Genomic DNA, 14,467 nt, shown 5'->3' with positions numbered 1-14,467 from the left:
ATACAATAATTTTATACAGATATAAATATATAAAAAGATCAGTTTATTTATAACAATGGCACCATTTTACAGTGTGCAAAATCTTTCAAGTACAAAGTTATTATCACTTTTGTCAGTAGCACTACAGTAACGTTAGATAACTATAATGTTAACATAGTTAATAAATTTTCAATATTGTAATTAAATAATGACAAACCTTCTATGAATACTAAAATTCTTATGTTGTAAAACATTTTTTGCTTAAGAATGTAAAATTTGAACAATATAAAGTGCAGTTTTAACATTAAATATAAATTGTATTTTACAAAATTCATTAGGTATTCAAATATCGTATAAACATTTAAGTAGAAGGCCACAATCGTAAATAAAGCTAGTGTATCAAAAAATGATACTTTCTTAAGGCAATACTGTTTAAATTCTCTTAAATACTATGCATATGTATACATATATATATATATATCATTCCAATTTTATAATTTACAAGTTATTCACATATGTAATGCATTTATCGTTTGCATTACTTGCAAAGTATTGCATTACTTTTAATGAATCTATTTTGATATGTATTTACATAAAAGAATTAATTCTGTTAAACAATAATTATCTCATATCTTTCATTTGCCTATCTGGTTCATGCCGGGTGAAGTTACTTACGTGAATTATTATTTCGTTTACCTTTTTCACTAAAAAATACTTCTTGTTATCAGATAAATGTATACTCATTTGTTTTCAACTTATTAATAATGACTCAATAGGATTTGTACATTTAGAAATGCTTAAAACAACCTTTAAGATGCACGAATAAGAATCCCGAAGTATTTTCATAGAAGCTTTAAAAATAATTTATCTATAATGCTTCTGATAGAATATCAAACAAATTACTATGTTAATTAGTTGCTCTAGTTTGAAACCTTGCATTAGTATTTCCATCGATTATACCAATCGATGCTGGAATGGCATATACAATATTATCTCCATCTTTTTTGAACGTTGGTTCAGTAACTTCTGGATGTACTTCTACTCGCAGCACCTTGCTCTTATTTCCTAACATACACTTAAATTTTACATCCACCATAACTTGTAGGTCAGCAGAACGTAATCTAATAGAAAATTTATTTTCTTAGCATGTGTCGTAACGAAAGGTTTCTTTAAAAATGATCTTAAATATATACTTACTGATTATATTTATTGCTTAAAATACCAACAAGTTCTCCAACTTTATCCTCTTTAGTAATGATAGACATAATGAAATCGTTTCCCCGATTTGAATGAATTGTTATAAGTTGATCCCTTCCGGGTGATACACTCAAACCCGTAATCTCTGTTATTGGCATACCTTTTCTCATATTTTTAAATTTTGAATTTTCAAGTTTATATATTGCATGCTCAGTAACTACTAGTACGCGATCTTTTGGTTTATTAAATCTACAAGGACAATTTATTTAGAATAAAATACGCACAGTTTAATATATTTGACACAAACCTATTAGTTTTTCTGATGAAGGCACTGAACAAAACTGTCTTAAAATGATCCGTATTGCGAAGATTGTTTATCGAAGCATTGAAAATATCACTTTGAGGGTTTTCTTCTGGCTTGGATAAATAATTTCCTTCCCACCGTCTGTCTTGTCCCCAATAAGCTCGTTTTGAACGCAAAACACTCCCAGCAGCCATCTATTATCATAATAATATTAAACACTGAAATTGAAAATCAAAGATCTTCGTGAGATATACATACTTTTAATCGTAACTGAGGCCAATCTTCCCTAGGGATAAGTCGGAGAATCATCCATGCCCTCCATCTTCCATACATAACTTTCAGAGCAGGTATCACATGTCTTACGGCAAAATTCTCACGAGGCCAAGCCAAGTGCTTGCCATAATCTCGCATCGTCTTTGCATTATGGAAGGTTTTTTCTAATTCCTTGATATAAGTACGTATTTTATACTTTCGATAATGTTTCATTATGACGAGTGCAGCTTTCATTTTTTTATATTTTTGTCGACACAAATATCCTCTCCATTGCTTTTGTAATAATATTACAATACTTGGTATCAAATCACTACGTGCCTATAAATATAATTATGGTTCATATGTATAGGTGATTTTAAATAAAGTAATTGAATTAATGAAAATCAATTAATAAACCTTTTCTAATGCAAAGAGTGTTTGAGGTGAGCGAATAAATATTTTCGTATGACCATATTTCACATCATTATTGAAACCCTTTTCATTCATTAATGTGCGTACACCATCTTTATCAGTACCGCCTCTAAAGTTTGGCCAAGTATATTGAGATATCATTTTGTACCTGATGAAAACAGTTTTGTTATTGGTACGGGTTTATCATAAAATAATTATGTACATTTAAGTGATAGTACCGTTTTAAAAATGTATCGTATCGTTGCCGATACGCAAAACCAGCACGCCTGACTAATACATTTTCAACAAGACCTAAATATCGTACTTGATGATTTACTCTTTCTTCGTCGAACACAACCGGTGATTTAACTTCGTTAGGCTTTATACATCTAACATAAAATGGTTCTTTGCTTGTCAAATTCTTAACCAGAAGTATCATAGAATTACGGAACATTGTTCCAGCTGTTAAAGGTCTTTTTGTTGTCTGAAATAAATGAATATAAATACATAAGCATTTTAATACATTGCAATATCATGAATGTATTTTTATACCTTTAAAATATTTTGAGCTCCTTCAGGCCACATTTTGCTAATTATTGAATTTCTACTGTTATATAGTAACCGTTTAAAATCTTGAAATAATGTATCTTTGTTTTTATCTAAGCAACCGTTAATATTATATATTACATCTCCAGCATAGTGCTTAATTTTAAATTGAACTTTATGCAGAAGTTCTTTATCCATCGGTTTTAATTGCCGAGAAGAATAATGTTTATGATCAAACAATTTTTTATCCATTGCCTCCAGAAGCATCTGGAAGAAATATTATAAAATAAATAATTTCTTTTAATACACATGAAATAATTTACAAAGACTGACCTCATCTGTGACTTTGCCAACGTTGAGGCAAGCTTCATCCATAATTGCTATAATTCCTTTGTGTGGTTGTTCTACTAGGTCACAAATTATCTGATTATTAAAATAATCAATATTTTGCCATGCTATGCCTTCTCTTTGATATTCCTCCTGTTCTTGCTTTAATACCAATTCTAGAACATTAAAGATCAATGTTACATTAAATGTTCAATGTAATAATTTTACGCAAGACTATCTTACCAATAAATAGTTGTTGCAATTTTTCATTACAGTAGTTAATACAAAACTGCTCAAAACTATTTACGTCAAAAATTTCGAATCCGTATATATCAAGAACACCAATCACTGTTCTATATCTCTGATAAGTTTCTGTATCATTTACATTAATAGCATTATTGACACGTGATACTATTTCGGTAAATAACCTTTCGTATATAGCCTGAAAAATTCGATATAAATTATTATACATAATACATACATATGTTTATTAACAAATAAAGATCCTTACTTTTGCTAAAGCATCTCTTCCATATTCTGCTTCCGTTGAAGTATGAGTTTTCTGCATTACTTCTCCACCTGCTGCAATAACTCTTTGAGTTAATGCAGTACTTAATTCGTGTGGGCTAATAGAAAACAAATTTGCTGTATCATTTAAGGCAGTTCTGTTTGCAATTGAAAGCTTATCCTCTTCAAGTTTAAAAGTAATGTTACCCTATAAAATATATAAATATTATTTCAATGAAGTTTTGACTTTCTTTGATATTTAAATTATATCAATTACAACAAACCAAATGTAGTATGCCAGCAATGATATTCCAGATTGTTTGTACTTCATTTTGTGTAAACCCAAGAGTGGACATAGCAGAAATGACTGTTTTGTAATCACTTTTATCGTTTGGACTTGCTTTGTTACAATTTCCAGCACCAACATAGAAATATGCAGCTGGATCTCTTACCAGCCTTAGTTTATTTAATTCTCCTTCGCTACACCCATTTAATAACTATATATTTAAAATAAAATATATATCATATAATATTAAAAAAAATAAATAAATAAATGAATAAAAAGAACTGATCGATACCTGATAAAAGCAATGGAAGTTCCTTTCACCATTTTGTTGATATACAACTCTTGACTTTTCCAGCAAGTAATTAGTAACATGACCACCAATTGGATCTCCTTTGAAATTGAAATTTATATCCATATATTTTCCAAACCGTGATGAATTATCATTCCTATTTGTTTTTGCATTTCCAAAGGCTTCCAATATGGAATTGGATTGAATAAGAATATCTTTTACTCTGACATACAAGAAAAAATAATTTTAAATGCTAAAAACTATAAAATCCTAAAAGCAAATGAAGTAGGTATAACTGTTTTATTGTATTTATTTGCTTATAGTAACCCACAATGACCTACAAAAATTTAATTGTAGTAATTCATAATTCATGAATAATTGATATACCTTTCTATTTCTTGCTGACCACTTAAATTTGTGACTGCAGCAATATATTTCATAATGATTTTACTTGCTTCTGTTTTCCCAGATCCTGACTCTCCGCTAATTACTATACAGGTATCACGACCCTGTTGTTTCATTTCTCTATGCACTGCATCAGCAATTGCAAAGATATGTGGTGGATTTTCAAATAATTCTCTGTCTAAAATTTAAATTCATATCATTTTTTATTATACTACTTAAATATAAAACATGCGCAGTACGATCATTTACCTTTATATTTATTGATATGCTCATTGTTATATATATTTATACTTCTGTAAGGATTTATGCTGACACATACTTCACCAATGTATGTGTAAATCTTACCACCATTGAACCTAGAACAATAAATTGAGAAATATAAGTAACATAAAAATGGTAAATTAATAGACAAAAGATAATTTAAACTTATGTATTTTATACTATGACAAAATTGATAATTGGAAATCGATTTTTATTTGTTAAAGATAAACTTTATCTTTCTATCAAGGATAAGGTGATATAACGAGATATTTAATTTTTTCTTATTTAATACGCGCTAGAAATTATATAACTTTGTACTTTATTTTAAAATTCTTTTTGCGTAGGAAACATTACATACTTAACAAGAAGGTTCCGCATTTAACACGCTCAGTCTTATCTATTCGCATTCTCTATCTCGCGTTTAAAATTATTTTATTTTTTTCAAACATACGTAATACATGGACTTATGAGGTTTAATGAAATAAAACAAACGCTCTGTTTTTAAGTAATAAATTTAAAAAATGTTCTGTAGCTATATATGACATGGGAAAAATGAAAATAGTTTCGACAAAGTGAAACAAATCGTAAAGCTTAAATACAAACCGGAGACGATGACTCATAGACAAGAGAACCTGATAAGATTTAAACAATTATTATAAACCCTAATCATGTTTGAATATATACTAACGGTTGTATTGCGTAACAATACACATTGCGATCAAATCTATATTATAATTACAAGTTTTATATATAAAAATAATCAAAATATATAGAAATTCAAATTTATTGTCGCTGATATGTAGGTTTAATGACGAATTCTGTAATCCTCTTATCAACGGATGATTTTATTACAAATCGGGGGTATGTTTTTTCAGGGTAAATTTTTAGGTCAAGTTCAAATCTGAATACATAATATGAAGTCGAATTGCAACCACCTGCTAATACATGGTTAGCCACGCCCTCTTGGTGGATGATCTATGAAGTACTACAAATTACCGGGACGCTTGCAAAACACCTGCGATAATTATTGAGGAAAAGGTCAACATACATTTCCTGATTTCCCGCCAAATTTATCATTTACTGTCATATCCAATACTGCTTAGAATATAATCTTACCTTATCCGTAAGTTGTCTACAACCTTCTCTACGGTAATTTCATCTAAAAGAACCAAATCTCCGATGCCAACTTCTTCTTGCGCTGCCATTTTTTCAATAGTATACGATCATGTAAAAGTTATGGTTCCATATAAGTAAACGCATACACTATCACCTAGCCGAGGACCAACTCTTTTTACCACTGTCTCCGCCACTAAGCGAATGACGAATACGGTTAGTTGAAAACTCCAAGCTATCTTTCGCCCCTCCATAAGTTTGTAGCATTCGCAGGAACGTTACAACAGTATGTATTACTTATCTTTTTTTGCACCTACCATTTTAGATGATAAATTGAATATGATATTTCAGGAACATATTTACAATATTTGGTAACCTCAATTAGCAACAAGTTTGAAGAAATAATTACATACATATGCAATATTATAATACATATCTGCGTATATAATATGGTAAAAAATTGAAATTGGGATTAGGTTCTAGCTTTAATCTGTTCAATAGTTTATATGGCTTTTAAACTATTTGTTATCAGTACCTATCTTAACGTAAAATGATATGATAATATATTGTTAAATTTAGATTTCTGTGTTTGGTATGATACGATCCTGAGAATCTTAAACGCATGCGTGAATATATGCACATGCACGTGAATGTGAATATATATATGTATTGTATATGAATCACACGTTATACACATACACACATATGTTATTATTCACTGTTATTTTTGGAGATTCATATCATTTGTCATTTCTGATCTTTTGAGTGGCTGGTGAGAATATATGGTTTGTTTCTAATTGGAATTAAAAATGACCGAGAAGGAATTATATTTATTTTCTAATGGAACTAGAGAGTCAGTAACCAATAAAAATTATACAGCACCAGTAAGGTTATGGAGAAAATTACAAATAAATGAGTGGATTTTTAGTTGTTTACTCTTCATAATGTCATTGTCTATTGTTTTGGGAAAATTATATATTAATTACGGTAAGTGATAATTTGTATAGAGATAACATTTTTCTGTTAAAGATATGTTTTGTAAGATTAATGCTTGTCAATAAGTGTTGCATGTTTGTTATGTATTTGTTTTGTATATTTATTTTGCTATGATATTGATAGAATACAAAGAATACAGTATGCGTGATTACTTTTTCCAAGATCTTCGTATTGACAAGCTTCAAACTTTGTAAAATTTATAGATTAAGCTATTTTAAATTTGTGTAATATTGCATTGATCATCGCTAAATTTATAAAAAAAAATATATTTAGTATCCGCTATATATTATTAGAAAAATTATTTTTATAGAAACAAATTGGCTTATTGCAGCATTGCATGTAATGAACAATTTTGTAATCATTGTTTTTGATTCATTGATATAATTTCTTCAGGGAATATTGTCCAGCTACAAAATAATTTTAAATATATAATGTCACCAATAACTATGTTTTCAAATATCTCTAATGTATTTGATTTATCATATACGTCTGGTGTATCAGAATTTAATGTAAAACAATTAACCACTGTGAATGAAAAGTTTGTTAATACTAGTCAATACGATGATGTTCTGAATGTGATGACATCAGTTGTTAAAACATATGGATGGTTGATAAGAGCAGCAGTATGTGGTCTCATAATGATGGGTTTTACTTGGTTTATAATTTACAAAGATAGCAGTATTCCTGGTATCAATCCACCTTCCCCTTTTAGTCCTTCTAATCGAAGGTAAGTCAGAATTTGAAAGAGTTTTGACTATATTTAAAAATATGTTCAAACAGGAACTGTTTAAATATTCTTGTAACATGTTTGAACTTTTTCCAGATTTCCAAAAACATCAGGGGTGCAAGTGAATTATTTGATTGGAATATTAAATGGAATATTGATATTTGTGTACATGTGTCTCTAATAACTTAACTCTAAAGTATGATAATGTGGTAGTGTGTACACAATTTACAAACTGTTGTACAACACTCTGCAGTGATTCTGTTTCTTTGTTATTTATGTTAACTATTCTACTTATTCTAAATATTATTTTCTCTGTATAATAGAATATTTAATTTAATAATTAAATTCTTATTTATGTTATTCAAATTGAGAAATATTTTTGATAATGAAACAGGTAATATTGTAACAAATATTTATTGTGCAGGATGTTTTTAACGACACAGTATTTTCTTACATACATATATTAAAGTAAGAAAATAAATTCTATTCACGGTTCAAAAATAAACAGTAATTTCCTGTATATAGTATTGCAACATTATAAAATGTATGATTTGTTTTGTCATTTTATCAATGCAAAAAGTATTACACTAAATTAGAATCTGTTAAAATAAGTAATATATAAATATTTAATATATGCAGTTTTAAAAAGTACAAAATTCATATATTGTGATTTATGAATTTTTGTATACCATCCAATGTCTATACTATTTAAGACTGAACAAATGTCTATTCAATTCTTATCTATTAATAAATTAAATCAAGATCTGAGTTATCCAAGTATTATATGTAGTACCTTCAGTAAGTGTTAATGTATACATCACATTTCTGTAGCAATTCTGATAATGTACAAAATACTTTATAGCTATATAAGTGGAAATTTAACATTGTTTTCTGGAAAATGTCAATATTTATGCTAACTTATTGTTATTTATTTTTTAAACATAACTTGTACTTAAGAATAATTGTATTGTAACTGTATTATAAATAAATTGAAAAATACACTTGTAAATGTTGTAAAGATTATTTGCATTAACTTTAAGACGTTCGTTCAATGATAACCACTTGATTAGCGCCAGTGTTGGTCGCCGTGGGGTTTAGTCAGTAGGAATCTGATACTCCCCCGCCGCCCTCTCCCAGGGGACGATGGGGGGTCTTATGCAAGATTTCCCCACGTTAAAAAAAAAAAAAAATCCTTTACATCTCTGCTTTCCTTACATTCCTACATCCCTGCATCCCTGCATCCCTTACGTCCCTGCATCCCTTACATCCCTGCATCCCTTACATTCCTACATCCCTTACATCTCTGCATCCCTTACATCCTTGCATCCCTGTAACCCTTACATTCTTGCAACTCTTTTGTAAGCATTCCATTATAGCGCCTCCTGGCGGTAAAAAAAGGAACTAAAGCTTGCCGAAATTTTGACCCTCTAGCGGGAAAAATGTGAACTAAAATTTCGATCTCGAATCAGCGCCATCTGATTTTAGAAAAAGGAACTAAATCACGTCTAAATTTTGGCCCTCTAGCGGCAAAAATGCGAACTAAAATCTCGACCTCGAATCAGCGCCATCTGGTTTTAGAAAAAGGAACTAAATCACGTCTAAATTTTGGCCCTCTAGCGGCAAAAATGCGAACTAAAATCTCGACCTCGAATCAGCGCCATCTGGTTTTAGAAAAAGGAACTAAATCACGTCGAAATTTTGGCCCTCTAGCGGCAAAAAAGCGAACTAAAATCTCGACCTCGAATCAGCGCCATCTGGCGGCAAAAAAGGGAACTAAATTTTCCAAAAATTTAAATTTGAAATTATTTTTCAAGAGACTTTACTTACCTGTACTTACCTTTACTTACCTTTACTCGAACCAGTGGCCATAAGTATTTTATTTATAATATGTTTATTATAAGGGTTGAAAGGATACAAGAGATGCAAGGAGAATTCAGGAGTGTAAGGGATACAGAGATAAAAAGGGTACAGAGATGTAAGGGATGCCGAGGTATAAGGAATGCCGGCATATGCGAGATGCAGGAATATAGGGAATGTAGTGATATAAGGGATACAGGAATGTTAAGGGAGTATGGGCAAAGGGAGTGAAAAAAGAGTGACTGGTAAAACAGGCACTATTATTATACTGGCTATGTTCCGCACATGAGATCTAACTGCGTTTGGGGGTGTCTGGGATCCCAAAAGTATGACCCCTCAAGAACAAAGGCATGTCCAGTCTTCTACTATCTGTAGTCACTGATAATGATTCATACTGTCATTAACCTATAATAAAACATTATTTTATTTGTAGAGAAATGATCATGTAAATTTGATATGTAAGAAATTTCAATAAATCATGTGTATCATTTATTATAATTTATAGGTATAATTAAATTTATATAAAAATGGAGAAAGAGAGGTAGGTATTTAATATTTTATAAAATTGTATTTATAAATAAAATTTATTTATCCATTTGTTGTTAGTTGTAGTCTACAATTCTAATAGAATTATATAAAATTATATCACTAATTATAATTTACTATATACTGGAGTTTAGTATTATAAATATATTTATATAATGGGTTATTTTGTATTAGGTTTACAATGCTCCTCTTAGAACCAGGGGAGATATTTTTTGAAGATTATAGTGTCCAGATGAAGGTACTTGATATTTCAAGTTCACAGGATCAGTGGATAGATGGAAGATTAAAATTATGTTCAAAATCCTTAGTATTTGTAAATAAGGATATTAATCAGCCCTTAATTAAAATTCAACTTAAAGAAACTATAGCAGTTGATCAATGTAAATCTAACACTGCCCTCGCAAAGTTAGTATATATACTTTTTTTTTATATTTAAAAACATGTATACAGTACATTGAAGATTTTATAAATTTAGTTTTATTTGTCAGATGTGGTAATGTGTTAATGATTCAGTGTAAGCAGTATGTTGAAATGTTAGAGAAAAACATACTTGCACCATATAAATTTGTACATGAAAATGCTACTTTCTACTTTTATTTTAATTATGCAAAAGTAGATGATTGTCTTCCACAAATTTTACAACTACTCAGAGCAGCTACTTTGCCAACTGCTGAACAAAATGCTATGGTACTTTCAATAATCATCACTTCTACTATTACATTGAAAAATGAAATTATTAAACTGTTATTATTGTACAGATTATGGCTATTGTGCATTCGCGACAATCTAGAGTATCGTTTGATACATCATGGTTGGAAGATTTATATGAACAAGTAGTGTTAGAGACTCAAGCGAATAAAGTATTACCTCTTGTTATAAATCCAGGAAGAATACTTCTAACAACTTCAAGGATTTATTTTCAGCCTTATAATAATCTGGATCAGGTGTGTACTTTATGATAATAATAATAATTCATAATGATAACAATAGTAACGATTGGTAATTTTTAGCACCCAGTTCTAAAGATACAACTAAAGGATATTATTAATATTATTAAAAGAAGATTTCTCTTAAGACAAGTTGTAAGTATAACATTGTACATCAGTGTACAATCATTATAATTTGATCTACAGTATTTTTTTTTTTTTTTTATAATAGGGACTTGAAATTAAATGGTTACGACATCCGGAAAATAAAATTGAACATCTGTTTATATCATTAAAAAATCCAAAGGATAGAGATGAATTGTATACAAGTTTATTAAATCAGTCTGCAGTTTCTTTGGAAAGGGTTCCCCAGGATCAAATGACTATGAGATGGCAGAATGGTTCTTTATCAAATTATGATTATCTTTTATACATCAATAGGTGAGTTTTATATTGTTATAAATTGTAATAAAACATTACTTTGATATATTTTAGTAATATATACATTTTTTAGTTTGGCAGACAGAACATTTCATGATTTGACTCAGTATCCAGTAATGCCTTGGGTAATACAAGATTACACATCTTCCACATTGGATTTAAATGATTCTAGTATTTACAGGGATCTTTCAAAACCTATTGGTGCCCTTGAGAAAAATCGATTAGAAAGGTTGAAGGTATTCATCTTTTATGCTGAGTAATTTAAAATAGATTAAGGATAGAATGAAGATATTATTATATTATAGGAACGATATTTGGAAATGTCAGAACCAAAATTTTTGTATGGTTCTCATTACAGTGCGCCAGGATTCGTATTATTTTATTTAGTGCGAAAATATCCTCAGTATATGCTTTGTTTACAAAATGGAAGATTTGATCATCCAGATAGGATGTTTAATAGGTATGTATGTATTTTTTTTATGAAAGTGTACACTGTAATGATGCTATAAAAGTAAGAATTTCAATTGATAATCATTAGAGAATCGTTTAAACCATTACAACTGAAATGATAATATAGTAAATTATATTAAATACATGTGAACATAATTTTAAATCGCACAGACAAGGCAAAATTTTATGGTAATTGCTTTTTATACTGTAAAAAGTACATAATTACTCTGTCAACTCTGCAGAATCGATTTTTTGTTTCACTCTTACCAACAAAAACACCTAACAGTGTAGCTGACGTATGGAAAAATGTTTTGGTGAACATGTCTGACTTTAAAGAACTGATCCCGGAATTTTATGACACGAACAATGGAGGAGATTTTTTAGTAAATAGTTACGGTATCGATTTCGGTTACCGACATGATGGTACAAAAATAGGAGATGTACAGTTACCACCATGGGCAAATGGTATACATTTACTCTTTGGAAATGGTAATTGTTCAGAATATAAATACAAACTGATTCTTAAATTTTAGGGCCAGCTCATTTTATACAAGTATTAAGAAATGCTTTAGAGAGTGATTATGTTTCTCAAAATCTTCATCATTGGATTGACTTAATTTTTGGATACAAACAAAGAGGAGTTGAGGCAGATAAAGCTGATAATGGTAATTTGATACTTAATTAAAAAATTTCATATACAAAGAACGATTATCTGATAACTCACTGTATTTCAGTATTTTTTCATTTGTGCTATGAGGGAGCAGTAGATTTAGATACCATTCGTGATATTAACGATAGACACGGTTTAGAAATACAGATTATGGAATTTGGTCAAATACCAAAACAAATTTTTACTTTACCACATCCTAAACGTTCTGTTTCATTGCTGGATAAATTGTATGTTGAAACTGCCTTAACTTCAGTTAAAAATGAAACAGGTATGCTATATATAATTTTTATTTTGAAATTAACTGTTAGTTGAGTAAATAAATGTCGATCTTTTATAGAAAATGATGAAAATCAAACAAAGACGTTTGAATTATGTGAATCAATGGCCTTTCAATCTCACAAAGACGGTGTGAGTAGCATTGCAATAATAATTAAGGAAGAGATTGATGAAGTAATATCTGTTGGACAAGATGGAATGCTTAAGTTATACAGTATAAAAAATAAAAAATTAAGGCGTAGCGTGTCTTTATCACCATTACCACTTTCTTCTTGCATATCATATTATACATCTTTTCATCGCAATATATTAGTTGCGGGTTCCTGGGACAATTCACTGTAAGCGATATTTCAACATATACATATGTATATTTCATATATTTAAAATCATTCATTAATCATCATAATTTTATAGAATATTTTATGATATTGAATTTGGACGAGTAATAGACACATTGCTAGGACACGAAGATGCCATTTCTTGTTTAGCATTAAGTTCCTCGCGTCAAATTATTATATCCGGTTCATGGGACTGTACGGCAAAACTTTGGCAGTGCTATATTTCGGGAACTAAAATTAAACCAGCAGAATGCCTTATTGCACAATTAGACCATGATTCTAAAGTAACTTGTATTAATGTTTCAAGGTAAGCTTCTTGCATTTTTTTTATTAAATATTGCACTGGTGAAATTTTTTTAATCCTAACACACATTTATAGAGATGAAACATTATTAGTATCTGGCACAGAAGACGGCGAAATTTTTGTGTGGAATATGGATACATATGACTTACAATTCACTGTGAAAGGTATGTTTTAAAAATAATTATTTTTTGTTGCTCTAACATATAATAACGTTGAATTTTTGTGTAGCTCATACATGTAAAATAAATGCAATGGTGTTTGATCAAGAAGGGAGAAGTATAATATCCTCTGCACAGGACAAAGTATTGAACATAATTGATGTCTTTACGAGTACTCAGATTTATCGTACAACCTTAGAATACGAACCTCTAACGTTATCATGGTTTGAAACCTTTTTATTGATAGGAGATAGCAATGGAAATATTAATGTATGGAATCGTCAAGGTGGAACTTTTATAACAAAAATACATTGTCATGATGGTAGGGTACATTTGAATTGTATATATTTATTTAATTAATGTATACAATTAAAAAGATGTTTATTTTTAGGACCAGTTAATGCGTTATCAGTATCGGCAGAAAATAATATAATTTTAACCGGTGGAAAAGATAAAAAGATAATTATATGGAACTGTAAATAGTTATAATTCTTCTTGTGATATGTACTTATGAGTCAAGGATTTGTTTGATTATAAGTTACAACAGTTGTACCGTATTCGATTAAAATTGTTACAATATTCATTAATAGTCTATGTTCCAAAGTTTATAATATTTTAATATATTTTATGTTGTACCACTGTACATTTCTAACAATTTATAAAACATCATAAATATAAACATGTTACGTTTAAAATACTGTTTTTCTTGTTCTATAAAATATGCTTTGTTTCAATTTTTACAACTTTCATCCTATAGTAAATCGTTCTTTGGACATATTTCCTGAGGAAGTTAATACAAACACAAATAACATAAAAGTAGCATAATTACGGGTAGTATTTAAATGTAGAAAGATTTATGAAATTAAAATTGTCGTAGAAACGTATATATAAAATACAAACG

General features: G+C 29.3%; 3 protein-coding genes across 5 annotated transcripts; 2 read left to right on the top strand and 1 right to left on the bottom strand.

Annotated features, from left to right (window-relative positions):
• Positions 1 to 22: 22 nt before the first annotated feature.
• Positions 23 to 6,083, bottom strand: LOC114878506 (unconventional myosin ID). The gene is made up of 15 exons (XM_029192405.2): positions 5,881 to 6,083; positions 4,753 to 4,859; positions 4,486 to 4,681; positions 4,102 to 4,321; positions 3,808 to 4,020; positions 3,528 to 3,731; positions 3,260 to 3,458; positions 3,023 to 3,192; positions 2,696 to 2,956; positions 2,383 to 2,627; positions 2,150 to 2,312; positions 1,739 to 2,071; positions 1,484 to 1,674; positions 1,177 to 1,425; positions 23 to 1,100 (listed from the first exon to the last, which is right to left on the bottom strand). The coding sequence occupies exons 1-15, from the start codon at positions 5,967 to 5,969 to the stop codon at positions 887 to 889; spliced, it is 3,054 nt and encodes a 1,017-aa protein (XP_029048238.2). The 5' UTR covers positions 5,970 to 6,083; the 3' UTR covers positions 23 to 886.
• Positions 6,071 to 8,592, top strand: LOC114878511 (ADP-ribosylation factor-like protein 6-interacting protein 6). The gene is made up of 4 exons (XM_029192412.1): positions 6,071 to 6,163; positions 6,229 to 6,864; positions 7,267 to 7,600; positions 7,697 to 8,592. Exons 2-4 carry the CDS (start codon positions 6,687 to 6,689, stop codon positions 7,779 to 7,781), a joined length of 597 nt encoding a protein of 198 aa, XP_029048245.1. The 5' UTR covers positions 6,071 to 6,163; positions 6,229 to 6,686; the 3' UTR covers positions 7,782 to 8,592.
• Positions 8,593 to 9,956: 1,364 nt separating this feature from the next.
• LOC114878512 (protein FAN-like) lies at positions 9,957 to 14,261 on the top strand. Of its 3 annotated transcripts, XM_029192413.2 has the most exons (16): positions 9,957 to 9,998; positions 10,178 to 10,408; positions 10,492 to 10,690; positions 10,762 to 10,947; positions 11,014 to 11,085; positions 11,162 to 11,370; positions 11,444 to 11,606; positions 11,676 to 11,830; positions 12,107 to 12,285; positions 12,354 to 12,485; positions 12,555 to 12,758; positions 12,828 to 13,104; positions 13,181 to 13,411; positions 13,484 to 13,572; positions 13,637 to 13,888; positions 13,958 to 14,261. In XM_029192413.2, exons 1-16 carry the CDS (start codon positions 9,985 to 9,987, stop codon positions 14,047 to 14,049), a joined length of 2,685 nt encoding a protein of 894 aa, XP_029048246.1. In that variant the 5' UTR covers positions 9,957 to 9,984; the 3' UTR covers positions 14,050 to 14,261. The 3 variants fall into 3 exon arrangements, with proteins under 3 accessions (XP_029048246.1, XP_029048248.1, XP_029048247.1); XM_029192414.2 differs by lacking the exon at positions 9,957 to 9,998 and having other exon boundaries at positions 10,327 to 10,408; positions 10,479 to 10,690; XM_029192415.2 differs by lacking the exons at positions 9,957 to 9,998; positions 10,492 to 10,690 and having other exon boundaries at positions 10,322 to 10,408.
• Positions 14,262 to 14,467: the final 206 nt, after the last annotated feature.

Source organism: Osmia bicornis, chromosome 15 (genome assembly GCF_907164935.1).
Source record: "Osmia bicornis bicornis chromosome 15, iOsmBic2.1, whole genome shotgun sequence".
In the NCBI taxonomy this organism is placed as follows: Eukaryota; Metazoa; Arthropoda; class Insecta; order Hymenoptera; family Megachilidae; genus Osmia; species Osmia bicornis.
This window is presented reverse-complemented; position numbering and strand designations above follow the sequence as displayed.